At 47.1% G+C, this 24,700-nt stretch overlaps 1 protein-coding gene across 1 annotated transcript in view; it reads right to left on the bottom strand.

The window, feature by feature from the left end:
• LOC146174929 (uncharacterized) overlaps positions 1-24,700 on the bottom strand; it is a 225,624-nt gene that overhangs the window by 21,337 nt on the left and 179,587 nt on the right. The window contains exon 7 of the mRNA XM_084583296.1: positions 12,413-12,680. Coding sequence (XP_084439422.1) covers positions 12,413-12,680 — 268 coding nt within the window. The remainder of the gene's footprint in view (positions 1-12,412; positions 12,681-24,700) is intronic.

Below are 24,700 nucleotides of genomic sequence, written 5' to 3'. Positions count from 1 at the left end.
CTTGCCGCCTGCAGTTGGAGCGCCTACGCCACCGGCGCCTACCACTGCTCATGTCGCTGCATTGGCACAACCTGCCGCGGCGCCGACATACTATCCCAACTGGCGCCCAGCCCGCCCTGTTTGTTATTACTGCGGGTACCGAGGCCATATTTCCCGCTTCTGTCGTCGCAGGCTCCAGAATGAACGCCGCGGCTACGAATCATTTGAAGCAGACTACCCTCCTCGCTTTTCCGGCTCTAACCACCGTTCATTCCCTGATTATCCCCGACGTTCATCACCCCCGCCATAAAGCCCCGCTCGCCTGCTGGTTACAGGCCTTCAAGACGCCGTTCTCCTTCGTCTTTTCGCCGCTCAACCTCGCCTCTCCGTCAAGCTTCTCTGACGCCCCCCTCCTGTCGGAAAACTGACCACTGCAGTTTTAAGAGGGAAAACTGCACTCTTCGGCCATCCCAAAAATCCTCCGGAACGTCCCTGGAATATTATTTTAGTGTGGGTTGAAGGTTTATCTGTTGAGGCTTTGGTTGACACGGGCGCCGCTGTTTCTGTGATACACACTGACTTGTGCTCCCGCTTGCGAAAAGTGAAAACGCCTTATGATGGACCTGAAATCCGTGGAGCTAATGGTTCAATAATTCGGCCTTCTACTAAGTGTACTGTGCGAGTTTTTGTTGATGGTGTCCGCCACCATGTACAATTTGCCGTGATGTCACCATGCGCTCACCCAATTATTTTAGGCTGGGATTTTCTGTCCGCCGCATCAGCCAGAATTTCGTGTCGCGACAGGGTCATTTACATGAACGAGAGCGATCCGTCTTCTGAACCTCCCGAGCCCCGTCATCGCCTGCTTGCCGCTACTAACTCAGTGTTGCCCCCTGGATGCGAACAACTTGTCGCGCTTACTTCTACTGACATTGATAACGGAGATGTGCTAACCGTGCATTCTGATCGCCATCTGACCCGTGGAATCGCGCTACCACCAAGTCTTGTTCGGTTTGAGCATGGCACAGCGCTTGTCGCTGCTTCGAACACTTCCCCAGAGCCCATTGTGCTGACTAAAGAGACATGTTTTCCTTGTGCCCTGGACATTCACCCGGTGTCCCTCACCACCCTTACCGCCCCCTCTTCCTCACCAGCAGCTTCTTCCGATGCTTCTCTCTGTGTTCTCTTTGGCACCATCAATCCTCACCTTCCTGCGACTCACCGCCAAGCTTTGCAGGAATTACTTCGAAAACACCAAGCCTCCTTTGATGTTACTTTTCCGACCTTGGGCCTAACGTTTTCTGCACAGCACCGCATTGTTACAGAAGGTACTTCTAATGTTAGCCGCCGCCCTTACCGTGTTTCCTTATCAGAACGACGAGACATTATTCGGCCCTCAGCTAGCACCTGGTCATCTCCAGTCGTCTTGGTAAAAAAAAAAGGATGGGGTCGTGCGTTTTTGCGTTGATTACCGCGCACTTAACAAAGTCACTCGCAAAGATGTTTACCCTATGCAACGAATTGACGACTCCCTCGACTGTCTTCAGGGTGCCAAATATTTCTCCACTTTGGATATGAGTTCCGGTTACTGGCAGATACCGATGCACGAAGCCGACAAAGAAAAAAACCGCATTCGCTACTCCCGATGGGATTTACGAACTCAATGTCATGCCTTTTGGACTTTGTAATGCCCCCGCTACGTTTGAGCGCATGATTGACACTGTTCTTAGAGGACTTAAGTGGAAAACATGCTTGTGCTGCCTGGACGACATAGTTATTTTCTCTGCGACTTTTTCTGATCATTTATGCCGCCTTGATCAAGATTAACGTGCCTGGCATCCGCCGGTCTCCAGCTGAACACAAAAAAGTGTAATTTCGCCAAGAAAGAAATCAAGATCCTGGGCCACCTCGTGAGCCACGATGGCATTCGACCCGACCCTGACAAGCTTGCTGCAGTTTTGAACTTTGCACGCCCTCAGCGGACTAAGGAACTACGCAGTTTCCTTGGCCCGTTTTCGTACTTTCGCCGTTTCATTCGCAATTTCGCTACCATTGCTACACCGCTCCACCGCCTCCTTACCGATCGTACTACTTTCAATTGGTCCGAAGAATGCGAAAAAGCTTTCCAAACCTTTATTAATGCCCTCACTTCGGACCCTGTTCTCGCTCACTTCGACGACACTGCTGCCACCATTCTTCACACCGATGCCAGCAGCCTCGGTATCGGCGCCGTGCTTCTGCAACGTGATACCGCTTCTCGGGAAAAGGTAATTGCGTTTGCCAGTCGAACTCTAACACCAGCGGAACGCAACTACACCTTCACTGAGCAAGAGTGCCTAGCCGTCGTTTGGGCAGTTCAGAAATTCCGCCCCTACCTCTACGGCAGCCATTTCACAATCGTTACCGATCACCACTCTCTGTGCTGGTTATCAACCCTCAAAAATTTGACTGGACGCCTGGGCCGTCGGATTCTGCGTTTTCAGGAATACCACTTCGATGTCCTATTCAAATCGGGACGCAAAAATCGAGATGCCGATGCTCTTTCGCGCTGCCCGCTATCAGAATCACCACCTAGTGCTTCTTCGCGCCTTCCTGCGTGCCCCCTCGACGTCCCGATGTCGTCCAGAGCTCCAAATATCACATGTGCTACTCCTGCCATTGCTCCAGATCGCTACGCCATTATTTCACACCAGCGAGCAGAACCCTACTGTATTTCCCTAATCAACCTTCTCACCGGTGCTTCTCACCCTCCTACCGCTAGGATGCGCAGGCAGCTCCAAAAGTTGAAACTTGACAACGGCATGCTCTCCCGTTATATTTATTGCTCTGAAGGCACCCGTTGGGTCCCCGTTATTCCGAGAGCGCTTCGCACCCGTATCCTGGTGGCTTTCCGCGATGATGCCACAGCCGGTCACTTAGGCTTTCATAAAACTTACCACCGCGTGAAAACCCGTTTCTTCTGGCCAGGCCTCGCCTCAAGTGTGGCAAAATACGTCGCCTCTTGTCTGCCATGTCAGCGCCGCAAACGGCCCACCTCTCCTCCTGCTGGCCTACTACAGCCGCTACCTAGCCCTGCTACTCCTTTTGCCGTTGTTGGCATAGACTTATACGGGCCACTCCCATTGTCCGCACGAGGTAATCGCTGGATCGTCACCACCGTCGACCACCTAACACGCTATGCTGAGACCGCTGCCCTGCCTAATGGCTCAGCACATGAGGTCGCGACCTTCTTTTTGGAATCGCTCGTACTGCGCCATGGGGCCCCTCAAGTGATTCTCAGCGATCGTGGTCGGACATTTCTGTCGACGATTGTAAACGAAGTTATTGAGGCCTCAGCCACACATCACAAATTGACCTCCAGCTAACACCCGCAGACCAATGGGTTGACTGAGCGGTTCCACCGCACGCTTTCTGACATGTTGTCTATGTACGTCGAACAGGACCACCAAAACTGGGACGTAAGACTTCCTTTTGTTACGTTCGCCTACAATACGGCTGTACAGCGGACCACAGGTTGCACCCCGTTTTTCCTCGTCTACGACCGTTCTCTCGCTACCTTTCTTGATGCCTCTTTCCTTTCTACACATGCCAGTTCCTCATCCTCTCTTCCTGACCAGTTCCTTTCCCGAGTGGCCAAATCTCGTCGGCTTGCTCGCGTCAACACGGATGCTAGCCAGGAAGACCGCATGTGCCGCTATGATGCAACCCATCGCCAAGTTTCATTCCGTCCCGGCAACGAGGTGTTACTTTGGACCCCATTACGCACTCCTGGCCTTTGTGACAAGTTACAGCACCATTACATTGGTCCTTACACAGTTCTTGCAAAAACCTCCCCGGTCAACTATCGCGTCTCCCCTGTTTACCCTCCTCCGGACTGTTTTTACCGTGGCACTGAAGTTGTCCACGTTTCACGTATGAAACATTTTATTCGGCGCAATCCGGCGGACTAATTGCGACCAGGATGGCCGCTTCAACTGCGCGGGCGAAATAGTGTGAGCACTGTGTGGCGCTTCATCTTCCACACGGCTGAACGTGCTGCTTCATTTTCATCCTGCTCCCTCTTGTAGATACCAATCGTCATCGCGCAGTGTGTTTGGCTGCAGTGCGCGACCAAGGCTTCAGGTCTGCAATAAAGCCTGATTCCCCAAGTCCGTCCTTCGCGTTACCTTACAATATATATATATTTCATTTTGATGCCCTCCCCAGACTAACCTCTCTAACACCCTTGAATCGTTCAAACAGGGCGCCGGTGGATTTATCTTCAATGATTATTCTTCCTATACCAGTGCCACAGAACTAAAGTCTATGCGAACACACCCGAAATAGAAACAAGACGCACAGTAGCCAGACTCACTCTTTATGATTATTTTTATTCCCTTTGTGTTGGTCACATCACATCACCTGTCCACTGTCAATCATGGCATACTAGTAACTACAAACGCATATACCCTCCGCTTCCGAGTATATCATCGCATCTTCATTACTTCTTCCGCTTACAGCGAAGGGCTGCAATGATCTCAATGAAGAAATCCTGCTCCCCTCTAGTTCAAACAATATAAAGACTGCTATTAAATACTTTTGTGAAGCCATGCATTGCTCATGGAAAACCCCCAAAATGAGCATTTGAACTACGTATAAATGCATAAATATTGACCCGCCCCCACATTAGCGACACACTGGACCGGTTCTTTTTCCCAGCATACTTCTCATCAATGTAATAGAGTGGATCGTGGTTAGTTGATGTCGACAAAAAATATCGCGAGGAGATCGCGTTCGTAACCTCGAGATCAGGGGGATGCCACCGGCCCCTTCTCTGCAGCATCCTTCCTTCAGCACTTGGTGCTTTACTAGCAGTCTTCAAGTGGCAGTTTGTGTGGTGTATCAGAATGACATCGTTGTCTTCTTAAAAAATCTGAAAACACCTGACAATGCTTCTAACACTGTTCAAACCAAGGATGGAGTCCCCTTATAATTGCCACGTCGCATACGATGAGCTCTACTCTCTGCGTCATGTGATGAGAAAGGGCGGAGTTCACACACCAGCTGATGCCAGCTGCAATCGTACATTCCTGAACCTTGTGGTAAGACATCACTGCGTAGATTATTTTGGCGGAGAGAATATTAGCGATCGTTTGTCAAAACCTTTTAATGCATCACCGAGCCATTCGCCTTGCTTTATAAGGAAGTCACAGCAAGCGCACACTGTCAGAAATTTAAGCGCCACACACCTTTCCCAACTATCCGCGCGTACTTTACGTACACGAGGACAGTACATGGAACATATCGTGAATGCGATAATCATTACTAATTCCATACTGCTACCGATCAAGCGTTTCAAGACAAATTCGGATGGAACAGTTAATCCCTTTCCAGACGTTGTCGACTTGCGAGTCCCTTGCCCGTTATCGCGAAGGAAACGCCCGGCTTAGTGGTCAGCAGATGTTGGAAGTTTCGTCGAATGGATTCACTTACAACAGAGCACCCCCGAATTTCAGCATCGCCGACCAATTGAAAACGCGGATAGTTTAAGCCATGGAAATTTTGCTGCGATTGAAAACCGGACTACGAAGTTATCCCCGACTGTTCGACTACAGCCTAGACAATCATTCCTAATATGCGACATTATGTCTCGCGCAATGGGAGCAAAGCTTAAATTTCTAATTTTTAGGTTAGCCGTCTTAAATAGGGGTGTATTTGCATTGTTCTGAAGACGGGGACAGGTGGCGCAATGAGGTCGTGTTTCGAAGCACAACCTGGAATCCGACCTAAGCAGTCAGGCTTCCAGTGTGCGCGACTGATGATCGGCAAACAATCCAGCAGCCTTCATCGCCGTCTGTGTCGGCTCAGTGTCATCTTGTTTACAGTTGTCTCAGGGGAGAAGAGGAACCATCCTAGCGACTCCAAGCAAGGAGGCAACAAACGGATCGCAGATAGCTTTAGGCGAATGACGTGAACAGCTTCTCGCCCGCTGCGACGGTAGTCCGAGAAGGCGTTCCTTGCTCCACGATATAGTTAACTCTAGATGTATGCTACAGTAGCGGTAAGAGCCGTGATAGTTTGCTACGAATTGTGAATCAACAGAAATAGACAGCCAAACGAGGCTGTTGGTAGCAAAGTCAGAGATGGGCTGCCGCAATCGCTCTCATGTCGGCGAAGATTCTGAATGTCACACGGGGATCAGCGAACCTGCTGGCAACACTGCTAGTCATTATGGGGAGCACCAGAAATAGACTTGCCTCCAGACTGGTCTCTGTAGTAGGAAAGTGTGATGTCTAGCAGACGGAAAGGCTCGCGACCATGTAACAAAAAGAATCGGGAAAATCCCGTACGAAGGACTAGCGGGAACGAAAACGTAGAAGACGAAGTTAGAACGGTCAGGAGCGAAGACATTCAGTGATCCCAGCGTTGTTCCAAAGGCAAGTCATCGGAAGTAAGGGATGCAACTGAATGTTCGGATATTGTTCCCGAGGGTGCAGGAGAAGGTAGCTGCGAATGCTACAAGGCGTCAGCATCGGAGTGTTTGCGTCCCGACGATAGATGACTTCAGAGCCGAAGACATGAAGGCAAAGAGCCGAGCGTCCGAGATGTCGAGAAGGGCTTTGAGGGAAGCCAACCAGCACAGGACATTGTGGCCGGTGATGAAAATGAAGCACGGTCATATAGTTAGGGGCGAAACGTTGTTAAGGCCGACACTATCTCGAGACACTAATTTACCGTGACGGTGTAATTACATGCAGCTTTCGTTACGAACCGCCTAGCATACGAAACTACATATTCGGAAAATCCAGGTCTGCGTTGAGAAACGACAGCAATGACGCCGATGCTGCTGGCTCAGTGTGCTCCTCATGTGGGGCGGAGGGGTCGTAATCGTGGAGAATTGGCGGTGAAGGAAGTAGACGTCGGCGTGTGGTGAAAGAATCATCGCAGGTTGAGGTCTAGGTAGACAATTCGGTGGGACATTCAGAAATTTTACAAGCTATGCAATGATGGTTCCGAAATTGCAGAAAAAACTGCGAAAATACGAACGCAGGCCTACGAAGCTGCGCAGCTCTTTAGCAGAAGCTGTTTTGGGGACATCAGTTATCATACGCGGCTTCTCCGCATCTATTTGCGCATGACATGGTTGCATATCATGAGGTTAAGTTGGCCACCAGCGCCCGTGAAGCAGCTCTGTATCTGATATAAGCGCACGAGGCCCGTCGGAAAATCGGGTGAGAAAGCGACATCATGCAAATAGAAAAGGAACATGCTCCACATGAGGCGGCGTAAAATGTTGTCCATCATTCGCTCAAACCAGCAGGAGCATCGCAAAGGCCGAACGGCATCACGGTGAACTCATACAGTCCATCAGGGGCGACAAAGGTTGTCTTGGGTTGGTCAGATTCAGCCATAGAGACTTGCCAATAGCCGGAGCGCATATCCAGGAACGAAAAGAACTAGGCTTCTGCAAGCAATTAACAGCATCCTCAATGCTGGATAGTGGGTACGTTTTAACGGGTAATCTTGTTAAGGCAGTGGTAGTTGAGAGAAAATCTTAAGAAGCCATCCTTTTCCGCAAAATCTACGGGAGATGACCAAGGGCTAGACAAAGGCTGAATTACACCACGTCGGAGCATGTCATCGACATGCTCAGCAATGAAACGGCGCTCTGAATGTGACGAATGGTAAGGGTGCTGGCGAAGAGGTGCATGGTCAGCGGTGTCGATGTGGCGGACTACCGAGGTCGCACGGTTCAAGGAAGTAGTCTTAATTTCAAACGAAGAACGGAGCTCGATGAGGAAAGCTAGCTGTTGCTCGCGATGAGTCGGGTTGAGTTCACTGGCCACGGATGACTGAAAAAAATCCAAACACGTAGATCGGAAGAAGCGGTAATCAGAGTAGGAACACTGTGTGAACACGTTGCGGTGAATAAGCATCAACATCAAATGGCGAGATGAGGTCAGAAACATCAACATGACCCAGGCATCCGCCACGAAGTAAGAGGACCGCAGCGCATGAGGCATTCGCAACAAGCTCGGCGGTACCGTGGTTAGTGTCGATGACAGGAAAGCTAAAAAGAAGGTGGCAACAAGAAGCGAACAGAGGAGAAGGCGCAAAGGGAACAGTAGCGCCGGAAGAAGAGGCCATATACAAAGTAATAATCCCTGCTCAGTTGGGTGGAATGTCGGTGTCTTCAGTGACCAGTTTGGCGCAAGTTAAAGATGACGCGTCCGTCGTCGACAACTGTATCACAAAGCGCTGAGAAGGCGACGTGAGCACCGGCACAGTCAATAAGCAGAATGGTGCCAGGATGGAAATCCGAGCCAAGAATTATCTCATGTGAGAATAAGGCGAGCCTAAAAGTCAACGTTGTATAAGACGTCCGCGATGAGGACGCACGCTTTGCAAGGCGCAGACAGACGACCAGGATCGGCGCTGGCTATGCGGACAGAGTCCAGAAGAATTTTTTTGGGCTGTGGAGCAAGAGGCAAAAATATTTCGCTAATGACCGAGAGAGTAACACCGGTATCTACAAGTGCTGTGTACGAACACTGTAAACAAAAAGTTCAAGACGTTCGGCAAGGACCGACGATAACTTGTAGAGAAATGGGCGAAGTTCGTGCCACAGGAATTGTGGCTGCTAGTTTTCCGAGTCCTGTGTCATGCTGGGACACCACATTGGATTCAAGGAACGACGGTGAGGGGACTGCGAGCGGTGCAATAGATTGTGCTGGCGGCTCGGCGAGTTGTGTTAGGCGGTAAGGCGTCCACACTGGCACAGGTCGAGGCGGCGCAATAATAGGCGGCCGTAAATTTAAAATGCTGGAACAGGCGTGGGCTGCAGTGGAACAGGAGGGACATGAGGTGCCACAGGCGCCGGCTAGCCAAAACTAGGAAGTGCATCGGCAACCTCCTGCGTGATGGTGTGTGTGGTCCTAGGGGTCAGCAGCTGAGCTGTAGATGACCACCTTGGGCAAGACAGGAGCCCAAGTTGCCGGGCGACGTCGTCTCGAATGAGATTTTGTCGTGAGCCATAACGTCGCCACACACAGTAAGGCCAGAGATAGACGCCGAAGGTATGGCAGGGCGACGAGTGCATAGGCGTTGCTTGCGCCACTCGTCGGACCTCTGATAAATGTTGTACGCAGACCACTGTGATAATCATCTATAGACGAGTCGACACACTTGAATAACTTCATGACATCTTCAATGTAGCTTGTGAAGGTTTCACCTTCGTGCTGAGCTCGTACGCGCAACGATTGTTCACCGCTACATTTACGCACTTTCTGGCTAACGAAAACATCTCGACGGCTCAAGTTGGTATGTCGGGCTAATGATTCCTATACCATAGGTTAGCAGCGTTGACCCGGTAGCCGATGACGTTGTTGACCTTCATACGGTTATCACAGTTATCTTGATGACTCACCAGCTCGTACGAGGCCAACCGATCTTCAACATCCTGGTCTCTCTGCCCGCTGTAAACCGCAGGGTCTCACTGTCGAATTGCACAGAAGCATGTGATGGACGGCGACCGGGTGCCACTGGCTGTTATCCTATCTCATTGATAGGCCAACAGCTCATTGATACCATGGGTATCATACGGCTGCGGAGATCCACGTTGACGGTGTGCAAGTCATACCCAGCACATTGCGACAAATGAACGGGGATTTATCGGGGTTCTGAGGACTGGAAACGGTGACTAGTGACGCAATGTGATAATGTTGCGAAGCAAATTCTCGAGTGCGACCAAAGCCCGAGAAAGAACGCAATAGCAGACGACGGACCAGGAAGAGAAGGACACAAACATATGCGCTCACACAACGTTCTTGTTCAGCCACAGATACCGACCTTGTTGGGTGGCGTTCGACCCTAAACCGGCCATGGAAACCGGATTTGCAGGATACTGCGCCCCGAATGCACCAGGCCCGAGTGCTACGACATCTGATACTACTGCTCGCGCCGTCAACGCCAACAGGTTGGAATAAATGGTGTCAGTTGAGACGCTTAATTGACAGTGCCACTGCGTTTCTGTAGCTGCAGACTCTTCCAAGTCTTCGGACGGGTGTTCCTAAGAAACAAGCGGCGACCAGCAATCGTGTTCTTCTTGTAGGATGTGCCGGTGACTGCACCAAGGACGTCCAACTGGTGCTCCAGAAAGGGCCTAAGTTCGCCATCGAACCAAGTCCGTCAGCACCGGAACTACTCACCATGGTCAGGCAAGTGTCAAGGTCGGCATCTGTGGCTGAACAAGAACGTTGTGCGAGCGCATATGTGTGCTTCCTCCTCTTCCTGGTCCGTCGTCTGCTATAGCGTTCTTTCTCTGAAAATGAACAACCAACTCGCACAGCAACATAGTCCGACCAAAGCAGCTCGAGCTTCTAATGCGCGTGACAGCTTTTCGGCGAAGACCACAGCAGCCTTCAAGCCATTTCCGTCGGTGTAGTGTCCTCTTTACAATCTGTGTTTACTTTTAACATCCAAGTGATGTTCTCTTTAAGCGGGGTGTAATGCCGCGGACTCTTCTAATCTTTATTTGTTACTACTGACAGACTGTAGCATTCGGGCTTATTATTTTGGTTGTACAGCGGAGAATAATCATGTGCTCTGTGTTTGGTCAACCTTAGTGGCGCACTTTCGGAGGACAAAGAGTATCTTCCGCTCTGCAAGGTGTTAAATAGGGAGCAGTCTGTGTCTTGGCGGCAGCTACAAACACATTCTTATACGTGCATGTTTTTACACAGCACTATACATCCGACTGCATACAGGGACGCGTTTCCCTGGTGTGGACAGAAACGGAAACTTTATCACATTACATGAACCTGCCAGAATGTAAACGCAGTGCCTATAATCCACAACGACACGCCGGAGAAGTGGGAGGCTGCGCTGTCCAGTTTGGAATCAAAAGACCAGCTTTGACTGATTGAACGAGCCAGCTGGGCAGCAAAATCTTTAGGAGTCCTGGAATAGAGGACCCAACCACGGGAGATACACATTACATTTTGCTCTATAAACAGCTTGCTCTCTTTTTCTCAATGTCGACGAAAAGCAGCCTATAATTTTATCAGCAGCGCAACACGCGCCGCGATATGTGTTGAATAACTGCAGGCAAGCCATATGGTTTTCGCCACCTTGTCTCGAATTTCTTCGTTGCTTTTAAATTCAAGGCTAACGAATGCAGCGGGCATTAATACTTCTACGAAAAACTAGCCCCTTCTGACACTATCGCCGTAGCCGAGTGTATTTGTTTTGTTGCGCAAGTCTTACCAATAAAGCAATCTTTTCAGCTTCTTGCAAGTCTATTGGTGCCGATAAAATTTCACTATCAGGTGGCATTAATAATAAAACACATAATGCGATTTACTGCCGTGTGCATTATTAAAATCTCCGAAGAAAACCTTATAGCTGTGTCATCTGTTTGCGAATAATCACCACGTTGATGGCAGGTTAGTATACGCTCAAGCCTAGACTAAACGCCAGTTGAAGAAGGTTCACAATTACTCGACTCCTAACGGTCACATTCTCGATCAATCAAGAGGATCGAATAATCGAATCGGAACGTTGCCATATTTTCCAGGCTCTTTTTGTGTTAGAGCAGTATGGCAATCTCATCCTAAATAAAAGCTTCTCGAACCCCTTGTCACATATTACCCTTCAAAGCAACGCTCAGCGTAGAGCAGAACGGGTCACACAGTATCAAAAAATTGCTTGAATTCTTCCCGTGCGTCAGTGCACAAAGGAAATGATATAACATACTAAAAATTGCAGAGCATCTCTGTTGCCAAATTCGTACTGCTTCATTCAAAAATTACAATCGAGGAGTACCCAACTGAACTTTCTTCTAAGTACCATACACAGGTGCTTTTGGGTCTCCGAGACATCTCACAAGGATCCCCCACCGCATCGCTAGTTAGGACTAGCACAGGTGATGGGCGAGGACGTACGCGTTACAAACATGCCTTCATTAAATTGTTATCGCTTCACTGCAAAAATACTGGAGGATATAATGAATACCCCCGCTTAGATTTTTTTTTTGCCAGTTCTCGCTAGATTATAAAAGGATGGCTGCTCTGTAACTTTTCAGAGATCTATCGGGAGCGGTATTCGGGCTCAAGCATCTCTCTCATGCACTCACTATGAGAGCTAAAGTGTACATTTTAATTTCAGGGAAGAGATAATGCTACGAAACTAGAAAACACATCAGGTGCGCTGTGCTCTACTGTTACTATCATTTTAATCGGTCATTTTTCTTACGAAGATATCTACAATTGAAACCAAGTACCTACGCTTTTGTATTTATAGTCGCTTATGATATTCTTTCCAGATTTAGGGATTACAGATGTTTAGTTATCGAAGCTTTCATCACGCAATGATGCGACGTGCTGTCAGTCCATACAGGGAAACCCAGAGTGGCCATACGCGGCCCAATCGTAACTCAATGACTGTATGGCCTTACTATTTTCATATGTTGAACCACGATGTTTCGAGTGTAGTACCGTTGAGGTTCCCTAATATTATGGGGAACCACATCAAGCCCAGCTCCTGAATCAAAGGATATATAATTTTCGTAGTACTTGATGAAGACCCTGACGACATCCCCAACATTCACTTCGGATGGAAATTTGAATTTGAATTCGAACGGATTCTTCTGCGTTTCTTCGTAATCTTTCGGTTTGGGTGCTTTAGGGTTGAGAACAGGGTACTTGAACATGGTGAATGCTCTCCTGAAAAAATGAAACAGGTTTGACTCAGTAATTTATCCTCAATTCAAAATAGAAAAGGCGTGACATCAGACAGCCAGAACACTGCTTAAGCGGAATAGAGGCAATCCACAACTAAGCAAAGCGTATAATACACTGACGTCAACAGGAAAGTTGCATGATTCAATTTTCTGAGGCCTTTAAAGTTTGACAAAAAAGCAATAACAATTATTTGAATCATTAACTATGGAGGAGTGCGATGCTGTCCACTATTCACCGACTCAATCGGGACGGTCGGTGGATCTGGAAAATGTTGCGAAGAACGGCTGTGCAGCGAGATGACCTGGCGCTAAGCAAACCTTTTAGTCATCTTTCACTCTGCCGCCATGCTGTGCCATCTTCTTACTTGTCACCACTTGACTATATATGGATATATATATAGATATCACGCTCTACGTGACGCTGGCGGTAACAAAGGACGTTCAACGTCCGCCGCTATGCTTGAGGGAGGCGCTGGTGAACACTCTCAAGGTTCGTATACCGACAACATAAATACACAAGCAAGTAGCAAGGGGGACAGCGGCCGATGTAGCTCAGTTGGAAGAGCACCAGACGCGATATTGGGAGGTCGTGGGTTCGGTTATCACCATCGGCACGTTGTTTTTCTTCTACTTTGTGTTTATTTATCTTTCCCCTAAACAGCTTACATTACTAATTTGTGTCATTATCCTAATAAATATTTAAAAAAAGTAACGTTCCCAATGCTTTCCTTGGCCTCGCCGACTGTTGGCTTCTTTCCTTCATGTATTATAACGAGCACCCTCATTTCCCCTTAATTGATCTGCTTGTAGCTTACGGGGGTCTCGGTTCTGGCAGTCTTGAAGCCATAGGTAGCGTAAAAGGGTTCTAGCACAGCTTTCGCCCTCGCCCTTGATCACGTTGTACGTGAAGCTGGCGGTAACAAAGGACATTCCACGTCCGCCGCTATGGTTGAGGGTGGCGCTGGTGAACACTCTCAAGGTTCGTATACAGACAACATAAATACTCAAGCAAGTAGCAGGGGGTACAGCGGCCGATGTACCTCAGTTGGAAGAGCACCGGACGCGATATTCGGAGGTCGTGGGTTCGGTTCCCACCATCGGCACGTTGTTTGTTCTTCAACTTTATGTTTAATTATCTTTCGCCTAAACAGATTACATTACTAATTTCTGTCATTATCCAAGTAAATATTAAAAAAAGTAACATTCCCAACGCTTTCATTGGCCTCGCCGACTGTTGGCTTTCCTTCCTGTATTATAACGAGCACCCTCATTTCCCCTTAATTGATCTGCTTGTAGCTTACGGGGGTCTCGGTTCTGGCAGTCTTGAAGCCATAGGTAGCGTAATAGGGTTCTAGCACTGCTTTCGCCCCCGCCCTTGATCACGTTCTACGTGCCTCTGGCGGTAACAAAGGACGTTCGACGTCCGCCGCTATGGCTGAGGGTGGCGCTGGTGAACACTCTCAATGTTCGTATACAGACAACATAAATACCCAAGCAAGTAGCAGGGGGGACAGCGGCCGATGTAGCTCAGTTGGAAGAGCACCGGAAGCGACATTCGGAGGTCGTGGGTTCGGTTCCCACCATCAGCACGCTGTTTTTTCTTCCACTTTGTGTTTAATGATCTTTCCCCTAAACAGATTACATTACTAATTTCTGTCATTATCCAGGTAAATATTAAAAAAAGTAACATTCCCAACGCTTTCCTTGGCCTCGCCGACTGTTGGCTTCTTTCTTTCATGTATTTCCCCTTAATTGATCTGCTTGTAGCTCACGGGGGTCTCGGTTCTGGCAGTCTTGAAGTCATAGGTAGCGTAAAAGGGTTCTAGCACAGCTTTCGCCCTCGCCCTTGATCGCGTTCTACGTGACGCTGGCGGTAACAAAGGACGTTCCACGTCCGCCGCTATGGTTGAGGGTGGCGCTGGTGAACACTCTCAATGTTCGTATACAGACAACATAAATACTCAAGCAAGTAGCAGGGGGGACAGCGGCCGATGTAGCTCAGTTAGAAGAGCACCGGACGCGACATTCGGAGGTCGTGGGTTCGGTTCCCACCATCAGCATGCTGTTTTTTCTTCTACTTTGTGTTTAATTATCTTTCCCCTAAACAGATTACATTACTATTTTCTGTCATTATCCAAGTTAATATTAAAAAAGTAACATTCCCAACGCTTTCCTTGGCCTCGCCGACTGTTGGCTTCTTTCTTTCATGTATTTCCCCTTAATTGATCTGCTTGTAGCTCACGGGGGTCTCGGTTCTGGCAGTCGTGAAGTCATAGGTAGCGTAAAAGGGTTCTAGCACAGCTTTCGCCCTCGCCCTTGATCGCGTTCTACGTGACGCTGGCGGTAACAAAGGATGTTCCACGTCCGCCGCTATGGTTGAGGGAGGCGCTGGTGAACACTCTCAAGGTGACAGTTGACAGCCGTGTGGTGCGGACGCGTGTTCCACCGCTCTTCCGATTGCACGTGGCTACCGGAAGCGGACGGACTGGCGACAGCGGGAACTTCAGAAGCGTCAAATAGATGAGTTCTTTCTTTTATTAACTTTATTTCGTTTTCAGCTAGTTAGGTTAGGTGCAGCCTAAAGAATAGATTTTAGCTCTTGGTCCTAGCGGGCTGGTTTTTCGTGCCGGCAGCTAGGGTTTGTTGGCGTTCATTGTTTAGCTATCTTGTTTAGATAAATATTTTTCTTTCTAGGCTATTGGCATTCGTAGAATTGGTTTTTAATGCGTGTTTGCTAGTCGTTTCTTGTGTCTTCTTTTGGGAATTTGTATATTCCAAGAATTCGTAATAGTTGTAGTTCAGTCGATGAGCGCTTAAGATGTGCACTCAAAAGAAGGTAAAGTGTACTCAGTGTGAGGCGCAGGTTAATCTCTAGGAAGCGCGTTTTGACTCTGTAGGTGAAGCGGAAGGCAGCGACTTTTTGTGTCGGTGTTGCGTACTAAATGCACGTCTAGATAGATTTGATTAAGAAAGGGGCAGTTTAGTGTCTCGTGTAGAGGATTTAGAAAATGAAGTACGTTTGCTAAGGACGGAAAATCAGAAACTGCTTGGACAGCTTACTCAAATTGAAAAATAAGAGGGGCCGACTTTGTCCTTGGAACCAACAAGGAGGAACATTCCAATGCGGGCCGCGTGGCTGGGGCCAGCACTGGCATGGAAGGCATAAGCAAAGTAGGTCAGGCGGATCCGAACCGTCAGAGTTATTTAGAAGCAGCTAAGACGCCGGAAAAAAAGGAAGAAGTAAGAAAGAATGAAAATCCCAGAGATAAGGACACAGATAACCGAAAGCAGGAGCCAACAGTTGGGAGAGGGAGAGAGAAGGCCCAGGTGCTTATCGCCGGAGATTCTAACATGAACAGGCGCAAGCGAGATATCTTTGAACATGTAAGGGGTGATAAGAGAGTGCTGGTTGGAGCCTTCCAGGGAGAACAATGAGGGCAGTGCTAAGAGAGAGTAAAAATAGGCTGTTGAAGAATTCCGCAGAGCGCAGTATGCTATCAGTAGCCGCGGGTCTAAACGATGTCCTAAATGGTGACGCTGCAGGAGTGGTGGAAAGTTTAGCTAAGGGATTTGACGAGATCAGAGAGATAGCACAGCAGGCGCAGATAGTTGTATGCACAGTACCAGAGGTGCTAGGATTGAACGGAAAGATGGAAAAGGACGTGGTGACAGTTAATCAGGACATAAGAAAGTTAAGCCTGGAGAAGCGTTTCGAAGTGGTTGAGGTAAACAGGGAGGAACATAAAGCAGGTTTTGGCAGGGCTTTTCAGCGAGATGGCATTCATTTTAACAGAAGGGTGGGAGCAGAGATCGGTTGGCGCTTGGCAGGCAGGGCTGTAGCTTTTTTAGAGGGTCCGCGAGGACTCCGTGCACAGAGGTAGTTAGAAGTGAAGCAGGAGAAAGTGTAATAATGGAGGCTGAGCTCCCAAAAATGGCAAAGAGTAGGTCGGGAAAGAAAAGTACAAAAAAGAAATTTAACACTGGGATCAGCTACATATACATGCAAGGAGGTAGAAAAAGAGCGAATTGGCTAGAGATAGAACAGCAGTTGAAGAATGACAAAATAGGTGTGTACGCTCTTTGCGAGACTCATCTCAGGGATCTAGGAGATCCGCCGTTTATAGAAGGCTACGTCTGGGAAGGGTGCAACAGAACGAGAACGGAAAGAAAGGGTGGAGAGGTAGGTATGTTGATACACCAGGGAACATATTGGCAAAGAATTAAATCATCTTGTAAAGGACATATCTGGATTTCAGGAACCATTGCCGGCATAAGGACATGGCTAGGGGTAGTTTATTTAGGAACAGGACATCAATGCAGGCAAGAAAACAGGGATCTTGTTGAATTTCTCAGTGAAGATATAAGCCAGTTTGGAAACGGGGTCAATATTATTCTGCTGGGGGACATGAACGGCCACATCGACGATGTGGATGGACAAACGGATTGTAACTGGGAAGGTAATGCTAGATTTCTGCGAGCGACACGATCTAGTTATAGTAAATAGGGAAATAAAATGCGAAGGCCAAATCACGTGGGAATTCCGCAACAGGCAGACGACCATTGACTGTCTAATGGCGCAGGAAATTTATAGCAAGGTCACAGAAATGAAAATAGACGAAGAAGGGGAGTGTAGTCTGGGAAGTGATCATAAACGTATTAGTCTGCAGATGGGGCCCTTGATGAAAAGAGAAATCGAACTTAGAGAAAACGTAAACGCAAAATTAAACGTCGTTCAAATAGTGCAGATAGCAGCAGAGATAGAGGAAGCAATAGAGAAAAGCCCCACGGAAGACTGGGATTATGAACATGTAGAACTACTCATAAGGAGTAAAATTCAGGAGGTTACAGTAGCAAACCGCTGGAATGGAAAGAGGAAGCCACGGAGCTGGTGGAATAAGGAAATCAGGGAAGCTATTGAACAACGACGGCCTGCTTCAAGGGAACACTGAATGGTAAAGAAAGCACAGGCTTCTAAGGAGGAAATCGACCAAAAAATGGGAATCATATCGACAAAAGAAACTTCAAGTGCAGGCCCTCGTCCAAAGTAAAATAAGACAGTCCACCGATCGCTGGATGGCTGATATACACGATTCCTCAAGAGGCGGAGCAAGAAAATTCTGGAACCATATAAGCTGGCTAGGGAAGAAGAATCAAAGAAAGCAAGATCGGATTCAAGATAACGAGGGAAATTGTTTAAAGGGAGACAACGCAGTGAACTACGTTACATCAGTTATAACCGAGTCATTTAGGAGCGACGATAGGGTAATCTCCGCAAATCAGGAAGCAACACAAGGTAGCAGAATACAAAGCACCTTAGAGCTGACCAATCTAAACTGGAAAAAGGCAGAAAAAAATATTACTAAAACACATCTACAGGAATAGATGCAATTCCGATCAAGCTGATTAATGAACTCGGTCCAAAAAGTAAGGAAACGTTAAAAGCTTTGGAAACAGTCATAACGAATAAGCAAATTCGGGACAGCTGGTGGCAGAGTAAAATGAATTTGATTTATAAAGGGAAAGGAGAAAGGATGCACATAAAATCCTATAGGCCGATTACCATAACATCTGTAATGTACAGGTTAGCCATGCAGGCGGTGAAATTAAAGGTGCAAGCATGGGTTGAAAGTAACAAGATACTCGGAGAACTTCAGAACGGCTTTAGAAATGGTAGGCGCTTAGATGATAGCCTGTTCGTGCTTACCCAATGCATCGAAATAACTAGAGTGGAAAATAGACCTTTGTATTGGGCCTTCCTGGAGATAAACGGGGCGTACGACAACGTAAGCAGGGAACTCCTGTGGAACATATTAAAAGAAGAAGGTATCGGTTATGAGATAATAGAGTTCCTACCGGAAATATACCGGGATAACAAAGTAGAAATTACGTGGGAAGGGATAAGAAGTACGGAGGATGTCAAAGTATGCAAAGGATTAAGACAAGGCTGTCCTCTGTCACCGGTGCTGTTCATGCTCTATGTGATAAACCTGGAACGGAGGATACAAGACAGTAACCTAGGTTTTAACCTGTCATATAGATTGGGTGGAAAGGCGGTAGAGCAGCGCCTCCCCGGTTTGATGTATGCAGACGATATTGTGCTGCTAGCTGAGAGTCTGGAAGAATTGCAAACTCTAGTTAAGTATTGCGGAGACGAAGGGGACGCTCTAGGCTTCAGTTTCAGCGCAGTTAAGTCGGGTCGGATGATTTTCAACGGCTCAACTGATCAGGGTCTTAAAATACAAGGCCTTGAAATACCTAGAGTAGCAGAATATAAATATTTGGGGGTATGGGTAAACGAAGGATTGGCATACATAGGAAAGCATGAGCAATCACTTAAGGCCAATAGGCGAAGGAATGCCGGGATAATGACGCATAAGGCATTGTGGGGATACAATAGGTATGAGGTTTTGAGGGGTATTTGGAGAGGAATTATGGTGCCCGGACTTACCTCCGGAAATGCGGTTTTGTGCCTAAAATCAGAGGTACAGTCGACATTAGAAAGAAATCAGAGATCCGTTGGACGATTAGCACTAGGTGCCCACGGCAAAACTACCAATGAGGCGGTACAGGGAGATATGGGGTGGGCATCTTTCGAAGTAAGGGAAGCTCAGAGTGAAATATTATATGAGGAACGCCTGAGGAAATTGGACAGTAACACATGGGCAGCTAAGGTATTTAAATACCTGTACCTAAAAAGCGTTGACTCACAATGGAGGAAAAAGAACTAGGAAACTAACTAGTAAGTATGCTAGTAACAAGGACGGAGAAATAAAGAGCATTAAGCAACAGGTGAAAAACACAGAAGGTAAAAATTAGATAAATTCCATGAAAAAAAACAGAGTGTGGAATTATTCCGAAAGTGGAAAATGCAGATCAGGAAGGAAGATTTCTTTGATAACTCAAGAGGCAGTGTCCTACTTTTTGAAGCTAGATCAGGGTGCCTTAGAACACGCAGCTACAAAAAGAAATTTAACAATGGAGATGACGCATATGCTGTATGTGGAAACTCCCGAGAAACAATTGACCATATTATACTCTAATGCAATGGTATCCATCCGGAAGTCGGTGCAGGCGCAATCACTGTTCCTGAAGCTCTGGGGTTTAGAGATAACAGTGGCCGGGTGAATAAACCGGTGGTGGAAACTAGCAAAAAACGGCTGGAAGACTGGTGGCTTAAAAGCAGAGAAGTGACATAATGTTAGTATTGTAGGAGCAAAATTTAATAAACAGAATGATGGTTTAGTTAACCATTCTAAATCAATAATTAAGATATATGGAGAAAAATGAGCATGATAGCTACTGCTACCACCCCGTTTCAAAGGGGACGCTCCTATATTCCATCCATCCATCCATCCATCCATCCATCCATCCATCCATCCATCCATCCATCCATCCATCCATCCATCCATCCATCCATCCATCCAAGGTTCGTATACCGACAACATAAATACCCAAGCAAGTAGCAGGGGGGACAGCGGCTGATGTAGCTCAGTTGGAAGAGCACCGGACGCGATATTGGGAGGTCGTTGGTTCGGTTCCCACCATCGGCACGTCGTTTTTTCTTCTACTTTGTGTTTAATTATCTTTCCCCTAAATAGATCACATTACTAATTTCTGTCATTATCCAAATATTAAAAAAAGTAACATTCCCAACGCTTTCCTTGGCCTCGCCGACTGTTGGCTTCTTTCCTTCATGTATTATAACGAGCACCCTTATTTCCCCTTAATTGATCTGCTTGTAGCTTACGGGGGTCTCGGTTCTGGCAGTCTTGAAGCCGTAGGTAGCGTAAGAGGGTTCTAGCACAGCTTTCGCCCTCGCCCTTCATCGCGTTGTACCTTACGCTGGCGGTAACAAAGGACGTTCCACGTCCGCCGCTATGGTTGAGGGTACCGCTGGTGAACACTCTCAAGGTTCGTATACAGACAACATAAATACTCAAGCAAGTAGCGGGGGGACAGGGGCCGATGTAGCTCAGTTCGAAGAGCACCGGACGCGATATTCGGAGGTCGTGTTTCCGGTTCCCACCATCGGCATGCTATTTTTTCTTCTACTTTGTGTTTAATTATCTTTCCCCTAAGCAGATTACATTACTAATTTCTGTCATTATCCAAGTAAATATTTAAAAAAAAGTAAGATTCCCAACGCTTTCCTTGGCCTCGCCGGCTGTTGGCTTCTTTCCTTCATATATATATATATATGTGTGTGTGTGTGCGCGTGCGCGCGCGCGCGCGCGCGTGTGTGTGTGTGTGTGTGTGTGTGTGTGTGTGTGTGTGTGTGTGTGTGTGTGTGTGTGTGTGTGTGTGTGTGTGTGTGTGTGTGTGTGTGTGTGTGTGTGTGTGTGTGTGTGTGTGTGTGTGTGTGTGTGTGTGTGTGTGTGTGTGTGTGTGTGTGTATGTGTGTGTGTGTGTGTGTGTGTGTGTGTGTGTGTGTGTGTGTGTGTGTGTGTGTGTGTGTGTGTGTGTGTGTGTGTGTGTGTGTGTGTGTGTGTGTGTGTAGTATTTAAGGAAGACCGTCACAATGATAAACGTAAAACATTTACTTTGGTGTTTCGGTCGTAATACGACCTCTCAAGAATGTCTTTAAAGTGCTCTCAGGGGCCTTCTTACAAGGTTTCAATGTGACAGCGACAGAAGGCAGAGAAAAGGGAAAGGAAGGAGAGAACTAGCGAGAAGGAATGCAACTAAACAAGAAGACGTAGGGGGCACTTCGCCACAACGGGACCACACAAGGGGCGAACGCCACATAGGAGAGAGCCCGCGTGCATAAAAAGGCAAAGTGAGCTACAACTAAGGTGGGTGGTCAAGAACCCAAAAAGGAGACAGGCCATCACTTGGGTGGACAAATTTCCTCTGGTTGAAGAGATATCCGGCGCCTTTGTGCTGGTTCAGTCCAGCAACATGACACAGGTTTAGCAGGAGGCACATAAAGAAAGTGATATTCACTTAATGGAACGTCAGTGCGCGATCCAAAATTTAAACCGAATGACATAGAGAAGGAGAGGAAAAAAACTCTAAAGCTGTAGGGCTAAACGAACACATCACTTTAGGCGCAGTATACACAATTTTATCGAAGAAAGCACGCTATAACGGGCTGAAGGAATTAGAACTATATGCAAAGACAAATACCTTTATTTAAACATCACGGATGTTAGGGGCGCACCCAAAAAGCCTACGATTGGCTTGACAGAGGGACACACCCCCATACAGAGAGACAACAGCAGAACACGGACAGAATAATAAAAATCAAGTAGAAAAGTCTGCAGTGCATAGGTTAACATCACATTTATTAAAAATTTAGTGAACATGCCCTTGCAGTAATAAATAAGTGAGGTCGGCAAAATTAACACGAAAAAGAAGAAACACTGAAAGTTGTAAAACGAGAACATTGATAGGAGACGTAAAAGAAGACGGAAGGAAAAACAAAAAGCCGAAGCAAGCAATTATATTTGGTTTGGTTTGGTAAAACTTTATTCCCACAGTAGGGGTCCTGAAGGACACTCGGCTAGGCGCCAGGTGTAGAGGGCAGCTCCCACGTCGGCACAGAGAGTCCGAAGCTCTCCGCCGCCGCGCTGGCTTCCTGGACATTCCGAAGCTGATCATGTAGTGAAGCACTTTTTAGCACTTTGTCCCAATGTTCCTTGTTCTTGGCGTAGGCGTCGCTCGATGCACAACCACACAGCATATGGTTTAAGTCTACACGGTCACTGCACCGTTCACACACACGTTGTCCGTCATAGTCTGGGTCGATGTGCTTCATGCGCCAGGGGTTGGGGTATGAGTTCGTTTGGAGCAAGCGTAACGTGACTGATTGGCTGCGGGTTAATTTCTTATCCGGGAGGGGAAATGCTCGTCTGCCTAGATAAGCTCGTTGAACGTGAATGATTTATCTCTGTACTCGATATGTGGAGTAGCACGGGAAACCGGAGGGACACGGTCGATGAGTCCTCGCGCCGCCTCGTGTGCGATCTCATTGAGATTCCGCAGGCCGGCCCCTAAGCTGCCTATGTGTGCCGGGAACCATACGATGGAGTGATCGGTGATGTTACTTCCACCTAAGATCCGTAGCGTCGTCTTGTCTATCCCGCACTTGGCGAAAGCTCGAGTGGCGGCTCTAGAGTCGCTGTATACAGTTGTGAAGTTCGAGTGTTTTAGAGCTAGTGCTATTGCTATATTATATTATATTGCCGTGAAACCTTCAAAACAGTATTTGTTGTTTTTTAACAGCCGCCGGCATACAGGCTTATCACTCTGATTCTGGACCGCGTATCAGTTCCGTAATGTTTGTTTTTTAATGCTCGATGTCGCGAGTCACACCTTTATCAGTTTTGTTGTAGCGCAAGATGCACCGAGATCTGTCTCGAAGGTTCCGGCCACTCGGGTGTCTTTCCAGAATGTTCCAGCCCGTGCTGGTAGCTGTTTGCGACGTTATCTAGATTTTTCTGTGCAGCCTTTAAATTCAGCGTTGACGAGTGTGACGGGCATTCTTTGTTCGACGATCGACGAGCACGTTTGTTCCTATCACCGCCACCGAGTTGCTTAGTTCTTTTGCGGGCGCAAGTCAGCCCAAATAAAGAGTTTCATTAGTGCAATCATCGACCCCTTCCTCGTCACCACTACGTGACAGTATAGCAATTATATTATGTCACCCACAATGAATTCTGGACAATCCTCCGTTGTGGGTATGTGCCATCGTAACAATGGAGAAGAACAAGAAGAAAAATCATGTCACGGCGGTCCTCAAGGGCTCATTACACCGGTCAAGAAAAGTTGGAATTACACACGTGGAAATTTCGCACCAGTGGGCAACACCACTCTGGAATCGAGGGGCACCGCTTAACCACTGGGTGGCACACTGAACGTTGTCTTCGTCAACCTACTCAGACACTTCCTTTTTCACTTGCTGAATGCCAGCATGGTACACAAGATAACAATATGTCCGAGCATTTGAAGACCGTAATTAGTGCGAAAGGATGACATATACCAGACGTCGTTGTTACGTGTCGAGTATTAATTAGCTTTTGGCCGCAAGCTCGCCGTGTTATTAAAGAACGTGAAATGAGTTTTTCATTTTCTTTCAAATTGTTTAGTTAGCAATACATAATATAGGTCTTTAATTGGAGTTATTTTTAATGATGCAAAAAGAGGCTGAGTGTAAGTAGAGAACGGGGCATTTACATTTATACGAATGAACGTTTTCTGTATTTTTTTGTAATTTATCAATGTTCGACCATTTTGTTGTACTCCACATCAGATGACAATATGGAAGGTTAGATAGAAATCATGCATTTTAAACTAAGTCTGACACTGAGAGGTAGTAGAGAATGGACATTGTACAATATGCGTTTGCATGCTGCAAGTGTTTTAAAGAGATGGTCGATATGTGTGTCCCGTGAAAGATTGCAGCGCAATGTTACTCCTAGACACATTACTGACTCCGCTATTTCAGTGCATAAAGAACCAATCGTTACTGTAGGTAAATGTTCTAATGGTTTGCTTTAGGTTTAAAAAGCACTGCTTAAGTTTTGGATGTGTTAATTTTCAATAAAGATTCATTACTCCATTCGACCAATTTGTGCAGAGTCTCATAAGCATTTAATGTCACGTCGCCCTAAAAATATACTGACGTCATCTGCATACATGATAAATTTAGCGCTGTTGTAAATGTTCACAATGTCGATAATATAGATGTAAATGATGCAGGCCAAAGAATACTGCCTCGAGGCACACCAAAATGAATGGATCTAAAGTGCGATGAAGAATTGTTGATTACAACCTGTTGTTGGCGACACTCAAAATGTGTTATTAAAAGCTGTAGGAATGTGCTGCGAACTCCATAGTGCTCAAATTTAAGGAATAATATTTTGTGATTTGTGGAATAAAAAGCGTTTGAAAAATCGACGAAAACCCTGAGAGTTAGTTCGTTTTCTTCAAATGACTCATATAATTTCTTTTATGTTTAAGAACGCAGTTTCTGTTGTTTTTCCTGTGACAAACTGGGAATTT

Source organism: Amblyomma maculatum, chromosome 11, assembly GCF_055883805.1.
Source record: "Amblyomma maculatum isolate TAMU_Amacu chromosome 11, ASM5588380v1, whole genome shotgun sequence".
In the NCBI taxonomy this organism is placed as follows: domain Eukaryota; kingdom Metazoa; phylum Arthropoda; class Arachnida; order Ixodida; family Ixodidae; genus Amblyomma; species Amblyomma maculatum.
This window is presented reverse-complemented; position numbering and strand designations above follow the sequence as displayed.